Here is a 23,221-nt window from a genome sequence, read left to right as displayed (position 1 = left end):
CGCTAAGCCGTACGACCCGTCGCGATAAAAGTGCAAACGCGAGACTCGCGGCAACAAAATTTTTCAATTTCATTATTCCATACGGTCCTTGTAAGACTTTGCGCGGCCAGATCCTCGCGAATGAGTCGAGGGATCCCCTCCCGCGCCCCTCACCGACGGCCGATCAGTGTGAATGATTCTCGTATACGCGAGGAGACGATCGGAGATAATCGAACGATAAATTAACGATAATCCGTGGCATCCTTCTCTTCGGGACGCAGCAACCCCACGCGGTAAACGAGCGCGCGCGTTATGCGCGACCCTGACGGCCCGACGTATTAGGGCACAGTCGGGCGGATCCCGGCGCCGGAAAAAAGCACCGCCCGGCGGATGGCAGCGGGGCAATCCGCGCAGCCGGATTCCGTAGACCGCGACCTCGAGGGGAACCACTCGCGCGAGACCAGTTCCCGCCGACGACGGTGGTCCGTGGTTACGCGAATTTCTCGCGACTCGCGCGCGCGGGAAGAGGACGCGCAGGAGGGTGCCGAGCATCGAGCGACGCCGCAGGGCGTGGTTGCACGCGACCGCGGGCGTATATATAAACGTGTCCTGTCGCGTCGTGTCGCGTCGAGGATATATACTTACCGTGGGTGCCGGCGTCGACACGACGATCGCCATGTGGAGCGCGTCCGTAAGTGATCGTCCTGACTATCGTTCCTCGCGTGGGTGGACCGCGCGACCCGCGTTTCATTACGCGCCATTCCCGGATGGGTCCTTGGTTTTTTTTTTTTTTTTAAGAGTTTAACTACACGTGCTCGCGGCGAAGGCCGCTCGGCGCGGATCGTCAGGGATTTTCACCCCTTCTCGTATAATCCTTTAATTCCCCTACTTGAACACTCTGTCCGTTTGTCCGGAAAGAACAATTGCAATTTGGATTTCATATTTTAGTTAGATTATAATAGATTGAGTTAAAATTTATAAAAATGTTGGTTATAAAATTTAAACCATTTCTTCATACGACTGAGAAAAAGGCTTGATTGAACGATTCTTGATACAATATTCTTGATATTTGTTACATGCCGTAATGTCATCCGCCGATCTGTAATCTCAAACACATGATGCCTTCCTAGCACAAAACATTGGCGCAATATTGGGAAGTAATGTAAAGGCAATATTCCTAATATTGGTCCAATATTGTAAAGTAGACACTTTACCTTATTTAGCCTTATTTACTATAAGCAGTAATATTGGTTCAACATTGGGCCAATGTTGAACCAATTAATTTTTCATATTGGACGTTAATTGCATTCTAATTTGAAACCAATATTTTATGATCAATATTGACGTTAAATTGATCAGTGCATTCTCAATATAACCAATGTTTAGCCAATATTAGTCAATGTACTACCAATGTATTGTGCTACTAGGGTTCTTAAGCATCTGCGACAGCTTTCGCAAGTACATGAATTGCAAATTAATGTTATGTGTATTTCCAGCTTTTCCTTGTCTACTGTTTGGTCGCTCCCGGCTTTGCTAGGCCGCCGGTGTTTCTCAGTTATCAAGACAGTCTGGGTCAATACAGTTTCGGCTACAGCGCGCCAGGATCGGCCAGGTCGGAAGTGAGGACGTCCAACGGTGCGACCAGAGGCACTTACAGCTACGTCGACGAGACCGGTGTCATCCAGACCGCACAGTACTTCGCCGACGGCGAGAATGGATTCCAGGTGATCGCGACGAATCTGCCGCAGGCGCCGCTTCCGGTCCAGGACACGCCGGAAGTGATGGCCGCGCGCACGGCGCATCTCCAGGCCCTGGAACTGGCGGCCAAGAGGGACGAGGAGGCTCAGCGTCGCGAAGAGAATCGGGAGAAGAAGATCGAAGAGAACCAGGAGAACGCGAGTCTCTCTAAGTCATTACAACAATCGGCGGTCAAGATCACGGAAACTTCGCAGCACGAAAAGGAGCCAAAAGGAGTGTTGGAGAATGCGAAAAATGTCGAGCTGAAGGACAGCGACGAGACTCTGCAGGCGGTCGCTTCGAGAAACGACATTGACAAGGCAAGCGAGAAGAGCGCGCAGAAGAAGGTACGTCAACTGCGAAAGACCATAGGTATATTAAGAAGTGCAGAAGGTATTGATGAACCATTGAATAATATTCCAATGGATTACAATAAAATTTGCAAATTCTTCAATGGCATCCAAATGTCTTGAAGGACATTTCGAAATTATTTCAAAAAGTTCTCCACCTCATCATCGACATTTTCTGACACGGTTTCGCAGAAATTCGCCGGAGGAGTATCGCAGAAGACCGTGCAGGACGGCGGTGCAAGTATCCCAGCGATCCCATTAATCTCCTCATTCGTGCCCCTGTCTCAGTCGATCCTGTCAGGTAAACAAGTGGTGCCGGTATTTCGGATCTCCTATGGAAACTACGAGCTCGAGCCTTCCGTCATACCCGAGTCATCGATCGCCGAAGGTTATTATAATATAATATTATAACTCACCTTACCATTCACTCTCTCCTCTGCTCCGAATACAAATGTCAAGTCGCCGTCGGCTATTTTTGTTAAACACTTTGCAGCTTTCCGTACGAAAGAATGTGCTACGCAGCATTTCTTACTCACTTCGGATTGTTTCGCGAGTTAAATGCTCTTTTGTAATTTGAACCTGCGAGGACAGATTGTAACCGCGCAAGCTCCGAAAATGGAAAAACAAAAAAAAACGAAAGTCTCATCGAGATCTCATCAGCTCTCTTTCATTCATGTCGCCCTTTTTCCGCCATTCTTCCGAAGGTCGCTCCATTTCCGGGACCGAAGACCGTTTGAGGCCACTCCTCTCCCACTGCGATCGCGACCGGTTCGCAAACTCGTTCGCCGATACCGTAAATTTTGCAGTAGATCGCGCAGTGGAAATTGCGGCAAATTATAAAGAGGGTAGCGCTAGAATCGTTAATAAAGGTGATTGTCTCACGCTTCTTCTCCGCAGGCGCTTCCAGGGTGATCACGCCAGCGGGGACAGCCTTGAAGAGTGGTGCAACGGCGATCTCAAAGGGAGCAGCTACGAAGAAGGAACAACCGTCGCAAGGCGCGACCGAACAGATTCGCGCCGTCAATCCTCTGTCAATCGCATCACCGCTGAGCGTGATCCCGCAGCCGAGTATCATCAGAGATGTACCGATTCACCACTACGTCGCATACAGCATTCTATAAATATGGCGATGTCCTGGAAAACTGCTAACGAGCATTCGCAAAAGGTTGAAGGGTTGAACAAAAGCTCGAGCGGTCTGAAATGATGAGGAAACTGGATGATTGGGGTTGTCTTCTTTTGCGCTTGTCAAGATATTTTTATTCTTCTTTACAAAATAATGCAGGATGTTGATGAACAATACAACGGAGTAGTACACGTATATGGTCGATACTAAGGACAAAGATAATCAAAATCAGCATCGTCGTCGCCATCGCCGCTATCGTCACTCGTCATGGGGACGTCGGTATAGCGTGAGAAGTAATACTTATAGGTATATAGCAATAAGATATTAAATGGTTAATGTAAATCTAAAAAATCTAAAAAAAAAACAAAACAATCTAGCACAGCTCCTTATTAGCTCCGATATGAGAATCTAATTAAGAACTAATGTAAGATGTCAATAATAAAATCACGAAACTACCATCACACAACAACGCCTAATGCGTTACGTCAATTAAAACGAAGTATACCTTCGACACTTTAGTCACGTTCAAGAGACGTTCAGACAGGACGATTTGGACACGAGCAAAAAAAGTACCAGTGTTAAAATTTCATTTCAAACTTTCTCGCAAATCTTAAATCCTCGACTAAACTGATCCGAGGAGAGCGGGGGGATTGGCGAGACGAAAAGGCAACGTTATTCGAACGCAACGCAACGTTGCCTCAGTTTAGAACTCGCTCGTCCTCAAAATTGGGTAATCTCGGGTAATCCATGTTCGGGAAGATTTTTACCGCGAGCCTAGTTTCACTGGCCTGAGATTTACTCCAATTCTGCACCGCGAGGACTCGCTTACCCAAACAGTCACGCGGTTACGGACCGCGCGCGTCTTTGCGGACGATTTAAAGCTCGGGGTAGATCGCGATGATTCGTTACCACGGCAGAACGAATCTCGGCGATCGTAGCGATGCATCTCGCGCGTACGAAATTAATTGCAGTTGGTCGAACAACTGGTCGATTGTAGCTTCGTCCGTTTCCCGCGCGCTTGAACAATACATCAGGAACCGTCGAAATCGTAAATCACGATTCGAATATAACGAAAATGACGGGCAGTTAATAACAAGATTACCGACACCGTTTAATCGATAATAATGACACAATAAAATTGCATTAATACTTTTCTTGCGGGAAGGAAGAGTTATAACGACGTAATTGATATCTGTGCCTCTCCACACCCCGCCCAATTCTCTATACATAACATTCTCTTTTACATATATATTTATATATTTATATATATAAATCTAAATTTTATAATATGTATTTATATAATGTTCATATTTATATATAACACACTTGTTCTAGAACGTCAAACGCGTTGACTTTGAAGCTCGGATGATCGATACCCTCCGATCCTCGTCGCGCGTATTCCTCTTCCCCTTTCATTTTGTCTGCTCATCAACCGGTTTCTTCCTACTTTCCCATCTCTATCCGATATATAGTCGCAATTTTATTAGTGATAAGTAATTGTGACGCGCGACGTACGAAAAGCTGTATGCACAGCTAACACATCGCGCGAGAAAGTTCTAAATTATTTTTATATGTTTATTTAAATTAGAAGATATAGTTTATCTCAAAGTATCCTCGTTTATACCATTTAGCGAGATATGCGTTTGTACCTGTGGACACCGCCTGCCGCGATAATTCCTGTCCGTCGAACATTCTGCGAAAGCTGCATGGGTTAGTAAAATTAAAAAAAAGATCAACTCTGAATGACCCGCGCAGTTTTCAGCGGAGTTCCCTCACACAACGCGCGATTTACGTGAATGCGAGCCAAATTATACCGTGGAAACAGGGCATAGAATTTATACGGGACATAAAATTCATTACGAACTTAATGTACACCTCAACATTTCGTCGCGAACGTGCGTTCGGCTGTGCGCACCGTTCGCGGCAACCGCGATCGAAATACCACTAGCAAAAGATAAAATGCTTAACTTAACGTTACGTGAGCAATATATGAAAAACCGATCAATTTCTCTAATTGAAACTCCCACGCCCAACCACCTCTGCCGTGTTCCTCGATCATCTTAATCCATTTCGATCAATTGTCACTTCTTGGTACCTCTTGATTTGCGACAGAGAAAATAGCTTCAAGAGAAGATTGTTCATTTATTCTTTTGAACAGCATCGAAAAAAGTCCCGTGAATGGACAATTTCGAAAAAAAAGGTCCATCGTTAATTTCGTCTCCCGACGAATACAATAGGAATGTAAATTGCCTGCAATAAATCTTCTGAATATTTTTCAACATTCAAGTAAATTTTGAAGAATGTTTAAAAATATGAAGGATATCGTTCACGCACAGTTAAAAAATTTGGACTAAATTTGGACTATAATAAATCGCGTGTCCATAAAACGGTTTACTCATTATTATGTTAATTTAACACAAATATGTTAAAAAATAACACAAATATTATGTACAAAATTAACACAAAGAATGTAACACTTTGATTCAATTTGGAAACAAATTAGGGATTTTTTAAGTAAAATTAACATTTATAATATATTGACATGTATATTTTATTCATTTATCTTAAAATCAACGTTTCAAAACTACATTATTTTTCTTGTTTGTTCATTTATCCATAAATTGCATTTTGACACAAAGAAATATTACTTTAACATAACATATTTGAATAATATAATCACATTATGTTAAATCAACACTTTGGTACGTAAAAAATTCAACACAAAATTTTAACAAAGACCGTTTTTAACGTAAATACAAAATGTTTTCTACTGTGCGCGCGCAGGTTTCATCCCTCGCTAATGCCTTCAGAATCGGATGCGCCACGTTCGCCACGATCTCGATCACGGTCTTTTAATTTCGTGTGTGGGCGGTATACTTTAAATATCCACGAAAATGTTTGGATTTTGTAAAAACGTGACGATTTGATTGTTTGATCCGCTTGGTTTCGAGAGTAGTCTTGCGACCCTCCGGATGGCGTATGCGACGACGTGACCCGTCGAAACATCTATAAGTTTTTTCGCTCTTTTTTTTTTATATATCACTGAGCCTCTCCCTCACGCTACGCCTCACGAAAACTACTTGTCGACTTACCTGGCGACACGATAAAATTTATTACTTAGTGCTCTCTCTATATATAGTTCGCTATTACTTTAATTTTTTTTCTCTCTTCTTCGCATAAATATGTACTATGTACGAGTATGGCCTGTACGCATCGGTTTCTTCTTTTGCACGTGTATATACGTGTGTGAATACTCAGGTTTTCGCAATACGTGAGTCTAAATTAGCTCGCGTTATCTCGTCCTGACATATAATCATGTATCGATGATTTCGATTGACTATGATCGAAGTGTGCACGTAATTTTTTTCCCACGCACGCGTTAATTATGAACAATTGACTTCGTACTCGTTTCTAAAAAGAACTTGTAACCAGACATTAAAAAGCTTTCTCTCTCTCTCTCTCTCTCTCTCTCTCTCTCTCTCTCTCTCTCTCTCTCTATCCTGTACTCTCCTTAATCTTCACGCCAAATGTTCTCTCCAAATTTTCGCAAAAATGCGTCATTCGCGCAGTACATTCTCTCTTAAACAAAAAAAATAGAAGGTGGATCGTTATGCATTGAAGGAAAAATTTATGTTCGTTTTTTTGCCAGCGCTACAAGCTTGACGTACGAAAAGAATGGCCGCAAGGACTTGAAAAAATTGAATAGAGACAAAAAGACATTAGATCGATTTTAGAGAGACGATATCGACAATACAACAGATAACGGCAATAATTAAATGTTACATCTCGCATCACTATTTTTTACATGATATTTAATAAAATACTATTGGAAGTACTTTTTGTCGTTCTCGTTGCGTTTGATTCTCGAGAAAAATTGTTATTACATGCTGCAAATAGGATAAAGTATTTTTTTTAAATACTGATTTATGTGTTCGCAGTAAATTCCTAATTAATACTGATAGTAATATTCTCTGATAGAAAGAGAATATGGAAAATGTTAGAGGAATGGAGACAGTTATTAAAAACGCGACACAAATATTAACTAGTTCAATAAATGCAATTATACCATTGTACAGTCACATTAATTATTTGTAAACGCAATTTAATTTAATAAAATAATTAATATCAAATTTTCACAATTATCAATAATGCTACGCTAAATGTAAATTCAATTTCTAGATTAATCTATAAAGCTGTTTGTAAAGAATTATAAATGGATTTTTAAAACAAATTAATAGTATTGATTTAAAACATGAAAAAAATACTAATTGTAAGTTGTTATCATCGTTTTAATAAACGATTCGTTATAAGAGTACTTCTACAGATTCTCCGTAATCTATAGAGAAAAGAAAAAATATTTTGCTAAATTTCTCATCTTTATCGTGCAAAATTATTTGCAGCGTATCGCTAAATTCAACATACAATATTCTTTCAGGAATAAAATTTGCAATTATTTTTTCGTTTTGCAGGTCCAATTTATCACAGTCAGAGTTTATATATGATATTCATAAATCGTCAATTATTAGTTTCATAAAAAGTTATGCTCCACTGATATGAACAAAATAAATAAAGTAAATAAAGAAATGTGCATACATTATTACTTTGTTTTCATAACACGTTTAACTTTCTTTGCGATTTTATTTATGCATATTTACGTTGTAAAGTATCAAAATAAAAGGTAGTAAAAATTCTGTGTGTGTGTGTCACGATGTAATCTTCTTTCCTAGACTTAAATATATTTATTTTTAATTCAGAAATAAATTTATCGATACGCGCGCGCTGCAATCGGACGAGATTGAACTCGAGACGCATCGCTTCCCTCGAAAGAACGTGACCTCCGATTTTCTTATCGAACAAAAAAAAAAAAAAATACTAGCTTACCTACATCTACGTTAGTTTTTGATTGACTAATCATCAGCGTCCATCATTGTTCTCCTTTTCTATTAATCTCGGGAACGCTGAGAGATATTTGGGGACTTTATAGACATACACGTTTACTTCGCGCGATCGCGCTATAACTATTTTACTTCGTTAATTATAAAGTAATTTATCTAAATTGTATGTACCGGTCTACATTTTATCAGCATGTTACTCTTAATACGAATGCCAACTACGATGCTTGGAAGACGCCCGGCCTTGTCGTAAGTTTCCCGGCGATCGAAGCATCCCGAGTTTGTCTTCCACAGCGCAAACATGTTAGCTCCCCCCCCCCCCCCGATAAAGCGCATAATCTGAATATCCATTTGTCTACCTAGTTACACGAAGCCTTCGCGCCGGCTTCACGCGCGTTACCACACATACGACGATTTTCTGGCAGACGATTAATTCGACAATTAGACCGATCGCCACTTCGTCCCAACAAAATCGACAAGTTTCATATCACTTATGGACATCGTGAATCAGGATGATTTAATTGGTGACCAAAGGTGTTACGCCGGACTTCGAAAACGTACACGTGAGATGCATTTTAGGTGTATCTTGCTGCTCGTGAGGGTATCGTGGTGTGTCTGCGAACGTGTGTCTCGTGTAGCACACAATGATGCACAGAGAACAGCATCATGCAGGAGAAAGATTTCGAAGATCGGAAATTATAGCGACACCGGTCACATGTCGTTCTTGACTCGACGTTGCTACGTTGCTTTGTATTACCTGCCATCTTGCGCCGATATTTAGAGATTCACAGATATTTCCCAGGACTATAAAAAAAAATATATATTTGATCTAATAAAATATCGAACTGCTACAGAAGTTACGTTACCGATTATTTTTAATTAAAGCAATCTGATCGTATTTCTCAACGCGTAGCGACATTGTTATCGAGTCAATAACGACATAGTAATGTCTCAGCGAGTATCCACGTGCCGAAAAGATCAGAGTTTCCAGTAACAGTGATAATAGTAGAATTATATAGTAAGTAGTAGAGAGAGCAGTAGTAATAGTGCTAGTAGTAGTAGTAATAGTAGGCCGTTCGAAGTAGATGGCGAAGGGGAAGACGACGACAGGCAGTAGCATAGCGATAGTTCGGCGATCAGGTCGGGCTGGAAGAAAAGTCATCGAGGAGAAAAGAGAAACTGAAACAGAAATCTGAAAAATTAAATAAAAATTAAGTCCCCCTGTAATTAATTGCAATCGAACCATGAAATCCTGAGGAAAAGAAGTATCTGTCGACTAAATAGAGAGAAAAAAAATTAGGAGGCTCATCAAACAATTTTAAGAAAGTTGAAATTCTAATATTAGTATTAGTACAGATATTATTGCTGCAGAGTTGAGATTCGCGGATTGCAAGTATCACAGCGATGAGGTTACCTCCCTCGCAATAAGCTACGTAGAGGGAAGGGAAAAAAAAACAGAATACATTAATGGCTCGTGAGTATTAGAAGGTAGAAAAGGATATGTAGGGTATAGTACATATATATACATTGAGATAAGAGTGTGTATATATATAGCATGTATATATATAGTATACAGACAGATGTAGAGCTACATAGATATACGGAACGCTAGAGGTACAAGTAGAACATGATATATGGAATACGAAATTATATAGAGTGCCACTAGACTTAGTTATGCAGCATTGTCGACAATACAAAACGTTAGTACGGTAGTGGTCAAGCTCGTCAGAGATAAACGCGACGTCCATTCGATAGCTCGTGTGCGGCTTCCCCAAGTGTGCTCCGACATACTTTTACGCAAAATATATATAGTCTCCCCCTTCTTCCAACGAGATATATGCATCTTGTTCAATAAAAATACAAGTATTTACATCAAGTATTTTCCAACAACGCGTTGAGAGCAACCCCCCCCCCCCTTCCCCCCTTTGCTCGTCGAGCAGAAATTTTAACGTTCATTCGATTCGTCCGATGACGACTCCTCGTCGTTCAGGCCATTATTCTAATTAATAATCGTTGATATTGTTAATTAGAAATATAATAATCTCTTCGATTTTCATGTTAAGTATAAGGAGCTCCGATTCGCTCCGACGTGAATATCGGGGCTCGTTCCGAAGGATATGGATGGACGTCGAGAGTGATCTCTGACGTATATATCGGAAGTGTGTATGTGTATATATTATATACACCTGTTGGCAAAAATTCAGTGCCACCGGAGCAAAATAATCGCACGGCTTCCGATCGTGCACGCAATCTCGACTCGATAAATCGACATCGCGACGGAGACCATTGCCAACGCATATATAAATTACACTGTGGATCGCGACTCGATCCATATTCTCTCTTCTCCTCTCTCTAATACCACATTAGACGCCTCTTGCCATCACTTCTTGTCCCATTCTCTCCCTCTCTCTCTCTCTCTTTCTCTCTCCTCCCTTCGCTTCGCGCACTCTTTCACGATTCTAAAAAGGTAATGACGTTGATCCCATAGAATACAGTGTTTTAAACATCTAGGCACAATTCCTAATGATTGTTTTGGGCGAGCTTGTGCGCAAGAAAATCCTCCTCCCTCACTTCCGAACGGCGGAACTCCGTTTCTCGTATCTTTGAACGCATCGAGGATCTCTTGCCTGTTCTAATGCAACGGCATTAGGCATCTTTTTGAATAGAACCGCATAATCAATAAAAATTGTATTCTTACTAGAATTTTTAATCATTGAAAAAGAAGTCGATAAGTGACGCGCGCGATTTCGACGTGTCCAATCTTCGTAAAATAATCTACAGAACAGTGATATAAAAATTTCTTTTACACCTCCATTTCGATGTAAGATCGCAAAACTGTCAAGAGATCGAACACTTGTGATTAATCAATTATCAATTATGCGCTTCTCTCGTATTTTTTTTTGACAAGAAATGCAGAGTTTCCAGACGCATTGAAGGATACGAAACACCAAGTTCGGTCACCCTTTCTTCCTGTATAGACCGTAAGGGCCGCGCGTGTGCGTGGATCACGATCGTTGCGTGTGCAATTTGCTCTGTTTGATCCACATCGACGCGGCTCCTCTTTATAAAAAAAAGGGGGCAGAAGTAAAAAAAAAAAACAAGATAAAATAAAGCAGATTATGAAAGAAAAGTTCGAGGACCGCGCGTAAGGAGCGACATAAGGGATCTATCCGTGTCTATATATATTGTATGATATATACATTTACCCTTTCAAGAATGAAAAATAATTCGAAATTCTGTTTAAAATAAATAAGATCGCACAAAGCTCTTTTATGTCGCTCCTGAGGGTCGCGCAAAATGGAAGCTGATTTAGGGAGAAAGGTGATTAGGCGGCCGGAGACATACAGAAAAAAACACAAAAAGGGTAGGTTTATTTTTTTCTTGTTTCAATCGTTTTCTTGACAAATCGAAGATTAATTATATGTATATGTACTTTCGTCCCGCTCGCTCGCGAAGTCTTTTTATTCTCGCTTCGACACTCGGTGATATCAGAGGAAGGGCGGGGATAGATCAGTGGAAGAAATAAACGTATCGGGAGGGTGTGACAAAGAAAAAAAAAATGATATAGATTCGCAACATCAAGTAGATATAGGGAAGGAAAAGGGAAAGAGGATAAATGGAAATTTCGAATTAAAAGTCGTTGTTTAAAAATGGCATAACATAAAAATACAGGCACAAGGACATACAGTTATTTACGAGTCGTAAACGCATTGACGGTTACAGTAAGAGCAAACATTGGTCGGAGCGGCAACAGTAGCACTCATAGTATAGTAGAATAATACAATAGTAGAGTAATATAGTAATGATAAGAATAGAAGTACAGTATAAAGCACATACGATTTATCATGTATATATAATAATAATATATGTATAGAGAGAGAGAGTATGTGAGAAAGATTAAGAGAGATAGAGAGAAGTAATACAGATGATGAAGAGAGAGAAAAGTAGAGAGACAGAAGAAATAGCTATAGTTATGAGATAGATGTTAAACGTAGAGAATGATAACGATTCGCACTGCCATGAAAATTCATACATCGTAAAAAGATAAGTCCGTTCCCCTTTTTTTCTTAAACAATGCAAGTACCACAGTCGTCACAATTAACGGCAGCAATGCGAATTGTTATGAATTTCTGACAGAAGGAGAAAAGTTGAAGTGGAAGAGTAAGAGTGACAGTGATGTGAGTAAAAAGACGAATAATGATGAGAATAGCAATAGTAGTAGAGTAATAGAGTAGAATAGTAGTAATGATGAAAGAGTAAATAGTGACAGTAAGAGTACAACAGTGAATAGCAGTATTTATTATCAAAGAGCGATAGTTCGGAGAAAAAAAACTAAAATTAAGACGATAGGAGTGTATTCAGAACTAAGACTGCATTCGTCGAGCACGCTATTAGCGCTATTGTGTTATTTTATCCTTGTCTAACGACCGATAAAAATAGAATAACGCAACAGCGCTGATAGTGCGCATTCCAAACGCAGCCCAAGTGCGTTTTTTTTTTTAGCGAGAAGAGCGGTCTCTCTCTTTCTCTCTCTCTCTCGGCACGTAAATCAAGCGCGTCGTTAATGCTAAGATAAAAAAAAAGAAGGAGAATTTATTAAACATAAGAATAAGATAATTATAATAAGAGTAGATAATTAATATTAATTAGCGCTAATAATAGTAAGGATCGCAATGGCGGTAATAGCAACCGGCGACAATTAAAAAGTATAAAAATAAGATTAATTAAAAGTAAAAGGTAAGAAGCGCAAGGGTAAAACGCAAAAAAAAATACGATAGCTTCAGCGGGAAGAAGTAGTGAACGATGATAATACCGATAATGTCAAAGTGGTGGAACGGGAATACTCGTAAGACGCTAAAACGCGGACAGACCTGGAAGATATCATGCAATCGAACTTCTCGCACTTATGTGTGTGATATGTACACATTTCCTTAAATATTTCCTGAGGTAATTTCACGAACGGGCATATGCATAAAACGTAAAGGAACTATTTTTTTTTCTTCGCGCGTGAGATTCGTGAAACGTTATCTCTAATTTACATAAAAGTTACGTTCGTCTAATGCACCGTGTTTCGCTAATGAAACAAATTATGCGCGCGATTTGCGAATCGCGCCAAGAAATTACAAAGAATTCGAAAGAAAAACGGATCTCTCATTCGCAAGCGGATACGTTAAAGGATGAAATTAAGGTAAGAAAATAGAAGAAAATTTTCAATACAAATACTTGAAATATATACAGCCAATGGAATAAAACGACGCGCCAATGACGATCGATCTCTCTCGGGGAGAGAGCCGAACGGTAAAAGCGCCTCCAGATCTGTCGAGACGGAGAAAAATCGAGAAAAATACTTTCGTAAAAGGGGGGGCTGAGGTCCAAGAGTCGAGCTATAAAAAGGTCGTGGGCGATATAATGTTAATATCGCGTCGGCGTACACTGTACATTTGTGTTTGGTTTCCGTGTGAGCGTGTCGCGCCAAAAAAAAGGCACGTGGAAGATCGTCAATCGTATGTGTTTCACGCGTGTCAAAAAGTATACATTCTCGTGTTTAATGATATATTTATATATATATTTATATGTATATGCCATGCATGTTGTGTGTGTGTGTGTGTGTTTGTGTGTGTGATAAATGCGAACGTGTGGATGCGTTGCCCGCGTCTCGCGTAAATGCTGGCCAACAAGATCATCTCGCCGATCGTTCCGACGATCCGAAAGTCTCTCCTCCCTTTTACTTCTCTTTTCTCCACGTTTACAACTGTTCCTTGAATTTTTTTTTTGTTTCTCTTACTTTCGTCCTTTCTTCTGCCGTGCGCTTTCATCGCGATTCGCACCGCGGTGCAGGGCGCAACGAACGAAAAAGAAAAAAAAAAAAACATATCACTCGCGATCTCCGCTTTCCTACCAATAGACTAATCCCTATATAATCGAACTTACTAAGAAAGAGCTTAACCGTTAAAACGCCCGCTCTGACAATGGTTCTCGTCGAAAGAAAATTGTCTGCTTTGCCGGAGACGAGCTGATTGTGACTTGCAACGCAATTCCTGGCCCATGATTGGTTTTCTCTCTCACATATATATCTCTTTAAGGTTTACCAAAGTTTTTAGAGCGCATCTCGCCGACGATCGAGCCTCTGATGACGCAATTTTGCACGATTCCAGATTTTATCAATCGTGCTCGCATGTCGCGAATGTTGTTTCCGCGATAGCAGAGAAGAATAGACATATTTTTCAAGAAAGGAAAGATCTTTTGTTTGTCTTTTAATGAGAGCAACACGCGGGACTGTCATCAGCTGTCGATCGGATCGGCGAACGGCAACTGTGAGACGAGGGAAAGAAGAAAGGTATACAGAAAACCAAGGATCTTCCTGGGCACGGAATTTGGAAAGTTTCGAGAGCTAAAAGGCGGAGCTGACGATAGGCTTGTCACGATAGGCTTGGAAGTTTTTGCGAACAGGCGAAAAATAGCTGGCAAGAATTGCTCGGAAAGGCTTGGAGGCGATGTAGAAGAAGTTCAGTATATGTACAACCTGAGATTTTTTCACGAAATTTTCCCGAACGTTGAAAAGGATGAGAAACATCGAAGATGTTATTCTAAGCTCTATAAATTTATCGAACAAAATATTCCTTTCTTTTTAAATATTCATCCGTATATCGAACAGTTTTTATGAGATTTCTCATTAATGCAACTAATAAGAGACTCAACAGTGTAGCTAAAATATAATTAAAAGGCAATCCGTTAAGGACATATTTTCGAAATATTTCGAAGACATAAAACTGTCCTTCCAACAATTATAATTGTCTTGCGAGAGAAACATTGATCTAGTTACAAATCTAGTCACTTTCGAATGAATAAGTCGCGATAACGATGCGAGCCAGAGATGAATCAATGAATCTTTTTACGTTTAGACACTGAAAAAAATCCTTGGTAAACCTGTGTAATACAGTTAATAATGATATTGTTAAAATATTTGGTTGTTATAAACAAATATAGTAATAACAAAATTATGATATTAACAAAACGTTTGATAACAATAATAAACATTTTGTTATAATTACATTTTTTGCTATAATTATCTTACGTTTAGTTGAAACTAAACTATTTCACTAAGATTTGGATAATTTTAACCAATGTGGGATTATCATAACCAAGTTTTTTTTCAGTGTACCTTTTTTTAAATTTATTTACAATTCTGTGTTGCTCGCGAGTTCGCGCAGAGTTGTCTGCCAGCTCGGTGAAAGTCTCTCGAAGAAAGAAAGTCCACGATCGGAGCATGGGAAAGCCTTGTTACAGGAATAGGGGGATAAGAATGGGGGACCGAGAAAAAGAAGGAAACACGAAGAAAGGGGGTTCGGTGCGTAGGCAGCTTATCACGGCTTTTCCGAGATTCCCTTCGTCAATTGTCGATACAGAGAGTCGAGTGATTGTCATTTAACTATACACATTACTTAAGTCTGGAGGCTTAATTAGAAAGGAGCTACTACACGACTCTAAGACGCTACACTTAACGATTCTTTTTTTTTTTTTACTTCGCTAAACACTCCTCGTTACAGGAGATCGCGCCTTTCTCCCTCCTCCTCTCTTCCCTCTTAAGCAACGCTTCTTAACGACTACTGTTTAGTTAATTTCTACAACTCTCGCTGACTTAAAACGTACAGTGGTTTTTTTTTTCTTCAGCTGTCCTTTGTACGCGCACTAATCGAGAGGAAACAAACGGATACCCTACATTTCCAACTATACGAAGGTGTCGTTTCGTCACGAGAGGTTCTAAACGATCTCTCCGTCTCGCTACTTCTCTCTCTTTATCATTTCGAAAATTAGGCTCCGTCGAATAGTATTGTTTATCTCTACGTTCGTCCTCTTCTCTTACGGTATACCCGGTTATATCGGCATGGCAATAGCGATAGCGATAGTCTCGATACTACTCGAAATAGCGGCTCCATCATCGAAGCCTCTCTCTCTTCGCTATTCCCCCTTAAAGGAAATCCACTCGAGAGCTCGAGACGCAAGGATCGTGGTCGAACTATGCTTTCTTCCGCGCAAACAACGGTTGCAAATGATTGACAAGTTAGATTGATCGTTCGTCCGAGGTCCCACCGTCTCATCTCTCCGTCACGCCCTCATCCTCGAGATCTAATCTGGCGTGAAACCCTCGTGTAAAAGCAGGCAAGAAAATTGCGGAATCACTCAGTCAACAGGCACATCAAACGAATAGTCCGCGTGTTTCAACGATCTGTGTACGTCAAGACATTACATGCGCGCAGGCGAAAACTTCGTGTATGGATTCTCTTCGCTCATCCGCGCGTCCGAAGGATCGGGATAACAATCGACGTGGTAAGCGCAAACGCTCTGAAGGAATCGAATCGAATGTTTAACGTTTAAGCAAAGAAGATGAAGCAAAGAAGGTGGTGTGTTTCGAGACAAAAGTAAAATATAATCTTTACAAATTTCTTCCTTTGGCACGCGAAGGCTTTATGGATTGTGTTAAATTACACGTTACAGCATACTGGCGCTAAAACCGATCGTCACCTCGATCCTCCGTGTAAAATGCCCGTCGATTACGATCTGCTTCGTCGACGCTTTATCCCGAAGACCGTCCGCACTTTGGAGACCCTGTGTGTCTTTTAAATGCTTCTCCCCTCTCGCGGTAAACTAATTTTTACTTATTTTAATTTTTTTCGAGCTATGTCTCTTTGTGTGTGCATGCGTGAGAGAATGTACGTGTTCTGTATCGTGTTGTATGTCAAGGTAGTCTCTTGCTGCTGGCCGCCCGTTACCGTGTAACATTCGAATCTCTCAATGCTAAAAGGAGTCACTCGCGAGTCGCAACAGACTGTCGATAATTCGCAATTGCGTCCTAACTCTAACACACGGGAAAAAAATTTGACGCAAGAAAATGGAGATCACCGCCGGCCCGAGGCGCCGACGGCGTGCGTGTCTTTTTAGATCTGTCCCTTTCTCGGTATGAACGACGCTTAAGGCCCCGGTTAGGCAAGCGCAGACCATATTCCGATAATTCCCTCAACGATATATCTAAGATAGCACAGATATAGTCATTTGAAGTTCCTCATATACACATATTTTTTATACGCCTCGCGCCTCTTATCCGATCACGTTAACGTTGCATATCGTATGTACGTGTGTATGTATGTGCGTGTATTCACGTGTTCTCCTCCGTCCTTGCCGTTTTCTATGTTCTTGAATTCCGCCGCGAATTATATAATATATATTTATATATATAATTTATATATAGATTAATCTTTTCTCTAATTTATGTGATAATCCGTAACACGTTAGTAATCCTATATTTATATATATGTATATGTATATATATATATATATATATATATATATAGACTTATCCCTTATTAATAAAATATAGATTATCGGGATGCAGCCGTTGCGCATTTTGGACACACCTGTTACATGCGATATATCAAATATATAATAGATACAAGTCCGTGTGAATGTATGTATGTCAGTGTCCGTCTGTTAGTGCGCGACTCGCGTCTGAAGTGTGTAGTGTCTCTGCTTTTGTATGCTCGAGTACATGTACAGTTCAGTGTATACCCTCTGTGTGTAGGCTAAGCTTCGTCTACTAACGTGGCTCTCTACCAGACCCCGAATTTCCTTGGTCCGTATGCGACGTCTCACCGACGTCGCCAATCTCCTCTTTGTGCCTCGCGACTCTCCCTCGACCGGGGTCAATGAACCGAGCACGATACGCAAGATCTCTTGCTCCCGACAAGAAATAGACACGCACGCGTGTGCACTCACGTCAGGATAGTGAAACCGTCAACGCTCGCTCTATTTTCACTCGATGGAAAAATCTCTGCTTCTTTGATTATTATCCGCATGAAAGCGTAATGTCTACGTTAATGGCAAGAGTAGTATGAAAGTGAATCCTCGTTGAACCACCGGCCGAACCCCTCGCGCGAGTCTGGGAAAATTTCGGAGTCTGAATAATCTACGACACCATGTAGCGAGTGCTGGCTACTCCAACCCTCACCTCGGCCCCCCTCAACCCAGCTAGTGATATAGTCAATCTATCCGTCTACAGGGTGCCTCCTCATCTTTATTCATTTTTTCTTCTTTTCGTTTTTTGCCTATCGCGCAAGAACCGTCCGAGCGGAAAGGAGGAAGGCCGATCTAAACTGTGTGTTGTATGACGACAGAATGAACCGAATAAACAATCGCGATTTAAAACGTCGGGCACCCTGTAGATATCTATAGCTCCGCATATAGCTGCCCCGTTTCCGGTATAACGTTTCTATAAATCTGATAATAGTCTATCATGGAAAGAGAACGGCTCGCGCCGTTCGCGAAAAGAGTTATATTTTGACGGTGTGACGCTCGGAAGGAGCCTCGCGTTGAATTTCTTCTCCAGCGAGCAGAAGAGATGATTGTCACCATTAGCGTCATGGTGTAAATAGCAAAAGATAAAGAAAAAAAAGAACATTCGGGTTTACATTGAGTTTACTACAATATGAGATTTCAAAAACGAGAGAGAGAGAGAGAGAGAGGGAGAGAGAGAAAGAGAAAGAGAGAGAGAAAGAGAGAGAGAGAAAATAAAGAAAGGAACGAAATGCTGGGTGCACTTCATCACGTATGTGTTATGTGTTCCGTATGGATAGGTATGTGCGGACGCGTGCCGTGCGCGTCGACAGGAATGTGCTAAGAAACAGCCGGCAAATGACAAAATGTAATTAGCAACCTCGCGGGTGAGTGGTGGGTGCTCGACGTTGCAATTCGCGAAAGATACACATATGTGTGTGTGTGTGTGTGTGTGTGTGTGTAGGTGTAAGTGTATATATACTTATGTATAAATCGAAATATATATATTTATATATAGCTCGGGAAATCGAGTAACACTCCCTGTACGAGCTGTTCAGGTACGCTTAGACGATATTTCGTGCCGGAAGTAAGAATTGTACGGAAGCTCCCGCACAGTCTCTCTCCCTCTTTTTTCTCCCCCACCTTGTGGCACTCTCACACTATGTTCCGCGATATGCGATAAGAATCGAAGATACGAACGTGTAAACGTAAGTGCGCGGGCCGTACAAGACGCTTTAAAGGTACCGTACCGAAAAACAATTCGAATAAGACAAACGAAAACCAGGATGTAAGAGAAGCGTGTCTAATTCCAAGATCGATACACAGGCGAACTAAACGAGCCACTGAAATCGAGAAGAAACCTTTTAATCGGCCAAATAAAAGCTGGTATCATGCGCTAGAATCTATATGTACATCCATGGGCGTTGCGGAGGTGTACTTTTGTGTCATTATTTAAAGGGTATGTGTCTGCTGTCTATATATATATATATATGTGTGTGTGTGTGTGTGTGTGTGTGTGTGTGTGTATGTGTGTGTGTGTAGGTTTTGTGAATGTTTCTCGTGTAACAGATGTTGCAGTCCAAATGTTCAAAACGTGTGTCCGGTTAAGAATATATAAATGCAGTCGAAGTAAATAACGTAGTTATCAGAGGTCCGAAAGACACAGATCATAGATGCAAAGACTGGCCCCTTCGCTCATGCCGGCTACTCGCTACGTCTCTAACAACTAGCTGATTGGTCGGTACTCGATCGAGGTTCAAGATGGCCGATCAGGGAGGGATCCCACGAAACGTTACGGTCAATGCGAAGAGGGGAACCCTCCGGGAATCGACATCCGCGCTCGATCGAACAGGAATATCCCATTCGTACTGTTCATCAGAAGAGATCCCGTTCTATAGAGTTTTAACGGCTAGCCTACTTTGGCACAAACAGCACACCATGCCCGAGCCGGCATTCGCTTTGTTTTTTTTTGTTTTCACAGTTTCGTCACTTCCTCTTATGCGATCGCTCTGCGCGGTTCCACGATTTGGAGAAACTTCTCTTCCTATCCCGTCCTTCATTCCCCTTTGCACCACAGTTTATCTGTCGAAGCCGTGCAATCCTACATTCCCGCAAATACAATCCTTTCGCTCTGCCTTCACTTTCTTTCTCTCGCACTCGCACAATTACTCTCTCCCTTTCTCTCTCTCCCTCTCGTTCGCTCTCAATTACGCCTTCGCAAAACAGTTTCTTTCCAACATGCGCCTATTCTTCCTCCTACTTCTTTCTACGATCAGTTATGTTATATCAGTAAAATTTAATTGACTCCAACAGAACGTCGATTAGACAGAAACCCGTGGGCTACGCCGGCGCGCGCGCGGCATGGTTTGTCGTTCAAGGATTTAAGGATTCTCTCATTCCTGAGAAACGAGATCGATTATCCTTAATGTCGCGGCGTCCAATCAAAACTTCATCTCGTGCTTCTCGGCGAGGACACATCGGATACCTCGAAAACTGCCCCGATCGATCTGTACATCTTGCACGCTTCTACTAAACCCCCGTGAATATGCTTCTTGTTGCACTTTGTTCTTGTATTCATGTATCTACAACGCTTTGTCCAACAAGAACCAAACGTTGCAAATAAGTTCTAATCGCACAATGATTAATTTTCTCGAACACTAATCCGCACATATTTAATACTCGCTTATATTTACGGGGAAACTGCCAACTACTGAAGGAATGCTTTGATATCAGGAACTCTCGATGGGGAAGCTCGAGACTCATCAAACGATGGAACTATTGTTAGCACGGAGAGACAAGATATATCTCTCCTCTGTTCTGATAGATATCATCATCCATCGACGCAAATTATCCTCAAGATGTTCCGAAGTGTCACCCACCGATCGGTCACAATAGATACAAACTTTCCGCGCGCGCCCCGTACGTTGCAAACTTTTAATTAGCGATATGTTCAACGTTTCACTCCTTCCTCTCCTAGTCAATTACTTATCTAGTCGCTTACTATACGATTAAGATCCTAACACATGCCTAAGCATCTATTCTAACTAAGAAATCTGCGCGCATTCAGTTGTATATATGCGTCTGTACGTGTGTATTTGTCTATGTGTTATGTGTATGTATAAATCAGAGGGCGGTCGAACATTTATCTTCGCGCGCGGCGTGTGCGTGATTGTGTATATGCTTGTGTGTCCGTGTGTACGTATAACTGTATAATTACGGTCTCGTAAAGATACGGATGCGTGTATATGTATGTGTGTGTGTATGTGTTTGTGTGTGTGTGTGTGTGTGCGGGTGCGATATAATACTTATCTCCAAACTGAACGTACAAATTATAAAAATGCCATCTGCGACGACCGTACGATGACGCGCGCAAACGCGTCGCGTGGGCCTCAAAGCGGAGGACTCGCCTCGGCCATCGGAGCGTTCAGGCACTGCTCGACCCTCATCTAAGAAGAAGCGACCTCGCCGAATAGTCGAGAATACTGCAGGTACCTTCGGGAGCGAGAGACCCGCTCCACGAAGAAGCATAAACGTAGGTCGAGCGGCACCGGATACGTTTGGAGTGGCGTACCCCAATTAGAATAGCTCTCAGCACGCAACGACTTTGATAATTGCTTCGCTTCCGCCTTACGAACGGATCAACCAGTCGCGATAGGTAATACGGATACGGGAAGAATTTTGAAGGCCGATTCACCGTTTTCATCAACTCTACTCTCCGATTTCGGCCGCTACCAATCCCGCGACGTAAAATCAACGAAAGCGATCGGTTCGTCGGCGAAATAGTAGTACCTCGAAAGCATGCAAAAGGTCCCGTGACATTGGCCGTTTTTTTTTACTTAGATACCCGGTTGATTAAAACACGCCGTTCCCATCGTACTCGATCGGTCGGCCTCGTCGATCGTATTGTCTCACTCTCGGAACGGAACGGAAGCCATGAAGAAGTACGCTCGGTCGCGCGTGTGTGTTTGGTCGTCAGAAGAATAAAGATTGTCTCGTGGGAAACGCTGCTGATTCACGGCTGTGGTCGACCACCGCGTCGTGCGTGAACGTACGACGATATGCGCGGTCCATTGATCTCCACTTAGCTCTCTCTTCTCTCCTCAAGGCCGCTCGTCGAACGAACACGTCGACGACGGAGACCTACCTACCGAACTGTGATATACGGACGCCGTCGCGCGCGCTTATCGCGAGATGGTCGCCCTTGTGTCCACGTAACTTTGAAAAAACCTTAACCGTAATCACTGCCAGCGGTTCGGGCCGCGTCGATCATGAATTTTACATGTATAATAATATATCTTATCTTCCCTAGCATTAACTCTGTACAAGAGTCGAGGACTATTCGCCACACACTGTACTGCTTCCTCGCTCCCGTCTAATCCTAATCTATCCACTTTGTCCCCTTAAGCGTGCTTTCTCTATGTATACCTGGCTGCTAGGCTTTTCATTTCATTGCTTCTTATCTCTCGCTCATTGCTTAACTCTCCCTCTTTCTCACTTTCTCTCTTTGTGTTTCTCTCTTATTGCGACGGTCCTGGCTTTCATAAGAATGATCGATTGTGTCGCATTATTCTCTTTCTCTCTCTCTCTCTCTTTCCACCCAATAATCATCTGTTTCTAAATTCCTCACATGTATTTAAAATTTAAATGTGTAGCATTAATAAGCTTGAAAGCCAGCACCGGAAACTACCTTCGAGAAGGCCGTCGCGAATTTGCTTCTTCACAGTTTAACTTGAGCGCTTGCAGCCCTGGTACATCTCGAAACACCCTAGCAACCCTCAAGTCAAGAATTAACTGGATGCAGGTATAGGTGCAATGCCGTATAGACGTCCCAACAACAAGGGCAAGGCCTCGAAAGCATCCTAAGCTCGCTCGAAAAAGCTCCAGTCCGCTTGTGCTGCTGTATCAAAGCCCGAGTGCGCGACGCAGTCCTGCATAGGTCACGCGTGCGATGCAGTCGGTCTATATCAGCGTAGCGACTCTCGCAGGAACGGACGAGCATCTGAGCGGATCCAACTGTGGGACCAGTTCAGTCATAGACCGAAGCAGGTGACCAAAGGGGGACTAGGGCGTACGGCTGGTACCATTGCTGCTCGTGCGGTGGCGATTCTTGTTAGATGTTGCTTTTGGAGAACGACACTCTGAGGTGGTTAGACTCGCTAAGCTGGTAGTTATGCATTTTCTGTAAGAGATAAGAACAAATCGATATAATTTCACAATTTTATGACAATTAAGTTAATAATCAAAATTTAGCACAAAGTTAATCTTAAGAAAATAAACAAATTAATGATAGTACATCATTTTTAAGGAAAAAG

At 41.8% G+C, this 23,221-nt stretch overlaps 2 protein-coding genes across 13 annotated transcripts in view; one reads left to right on the top strand and one right to left on the bottom strand.

Moving 5' to 3' along the window:
* Positions 1-45: 45 nt before the first annotated feature.
* LOC105832991 lies at positions 46-11,634 on the top strand. Its single transcript, XM_012674365.3, has 4 exons — positions 46-670; positions 1,476-2,063; positions 2,259-2,454; positions 2,964-11,634. Exons 1-4 carry the CDS (start codon positions 656-658, stop codon positions 3,185-3,187), a joined length of 1,023 nt encoding a protein of 340 aa, XP_012529819.2. The 5' UTR covers positions 46-655; the 3' UTR covers positions 3,188-11,634.
* The window catches only part of LOC105832990 (polypyrimidine tract-binding protein 1), a 304,112-nt gene continuing 286,617 nt past the window's right edge, over positions 5,727-23,221 (bottom strand). For 9 of the 12 annotated variants that reach the window (XM_036292445.1, XM_036292444.1, XM_036292449.1 and 6 more), the window contains one exon: positions 12,584-23,088. In XM_036292445.1, coding sequence (XP_036148338.1) covers positions 23,020-23,088 — 69 coding nt within the window. In that variant the 3' untranslated portion in view covers positions 12,584-23,019. Of the gene's footprint in view, positions 23,089-23,221 lie in introns of all 12 variants that reach the window. The other 3 variants (XM_036292451.1, XM_036292453.1, XM_036292454.1) reach the window with 1 other exon arrangement.

This window comes from Monomorium pharaonis, chromosome 9 (genome assembly GCF_013373865.1).
Source record: "Monomorium pharaonis isolate MP-MQ-018 chromosome 9, ASM1337386v2, whole genome shotgun sequence".
In the NCBI taxonomy this organism is placed as follows: domain Eukaryota; kingdom Metazoa; phylum Arthropoda; class Insecta; order Hymenoptera; family Formicidae; genus Monomorium; species Monomorium pharaonis.
This window is presented reverse-complemented; position numbering and strand designations above follow the sequence as displayed.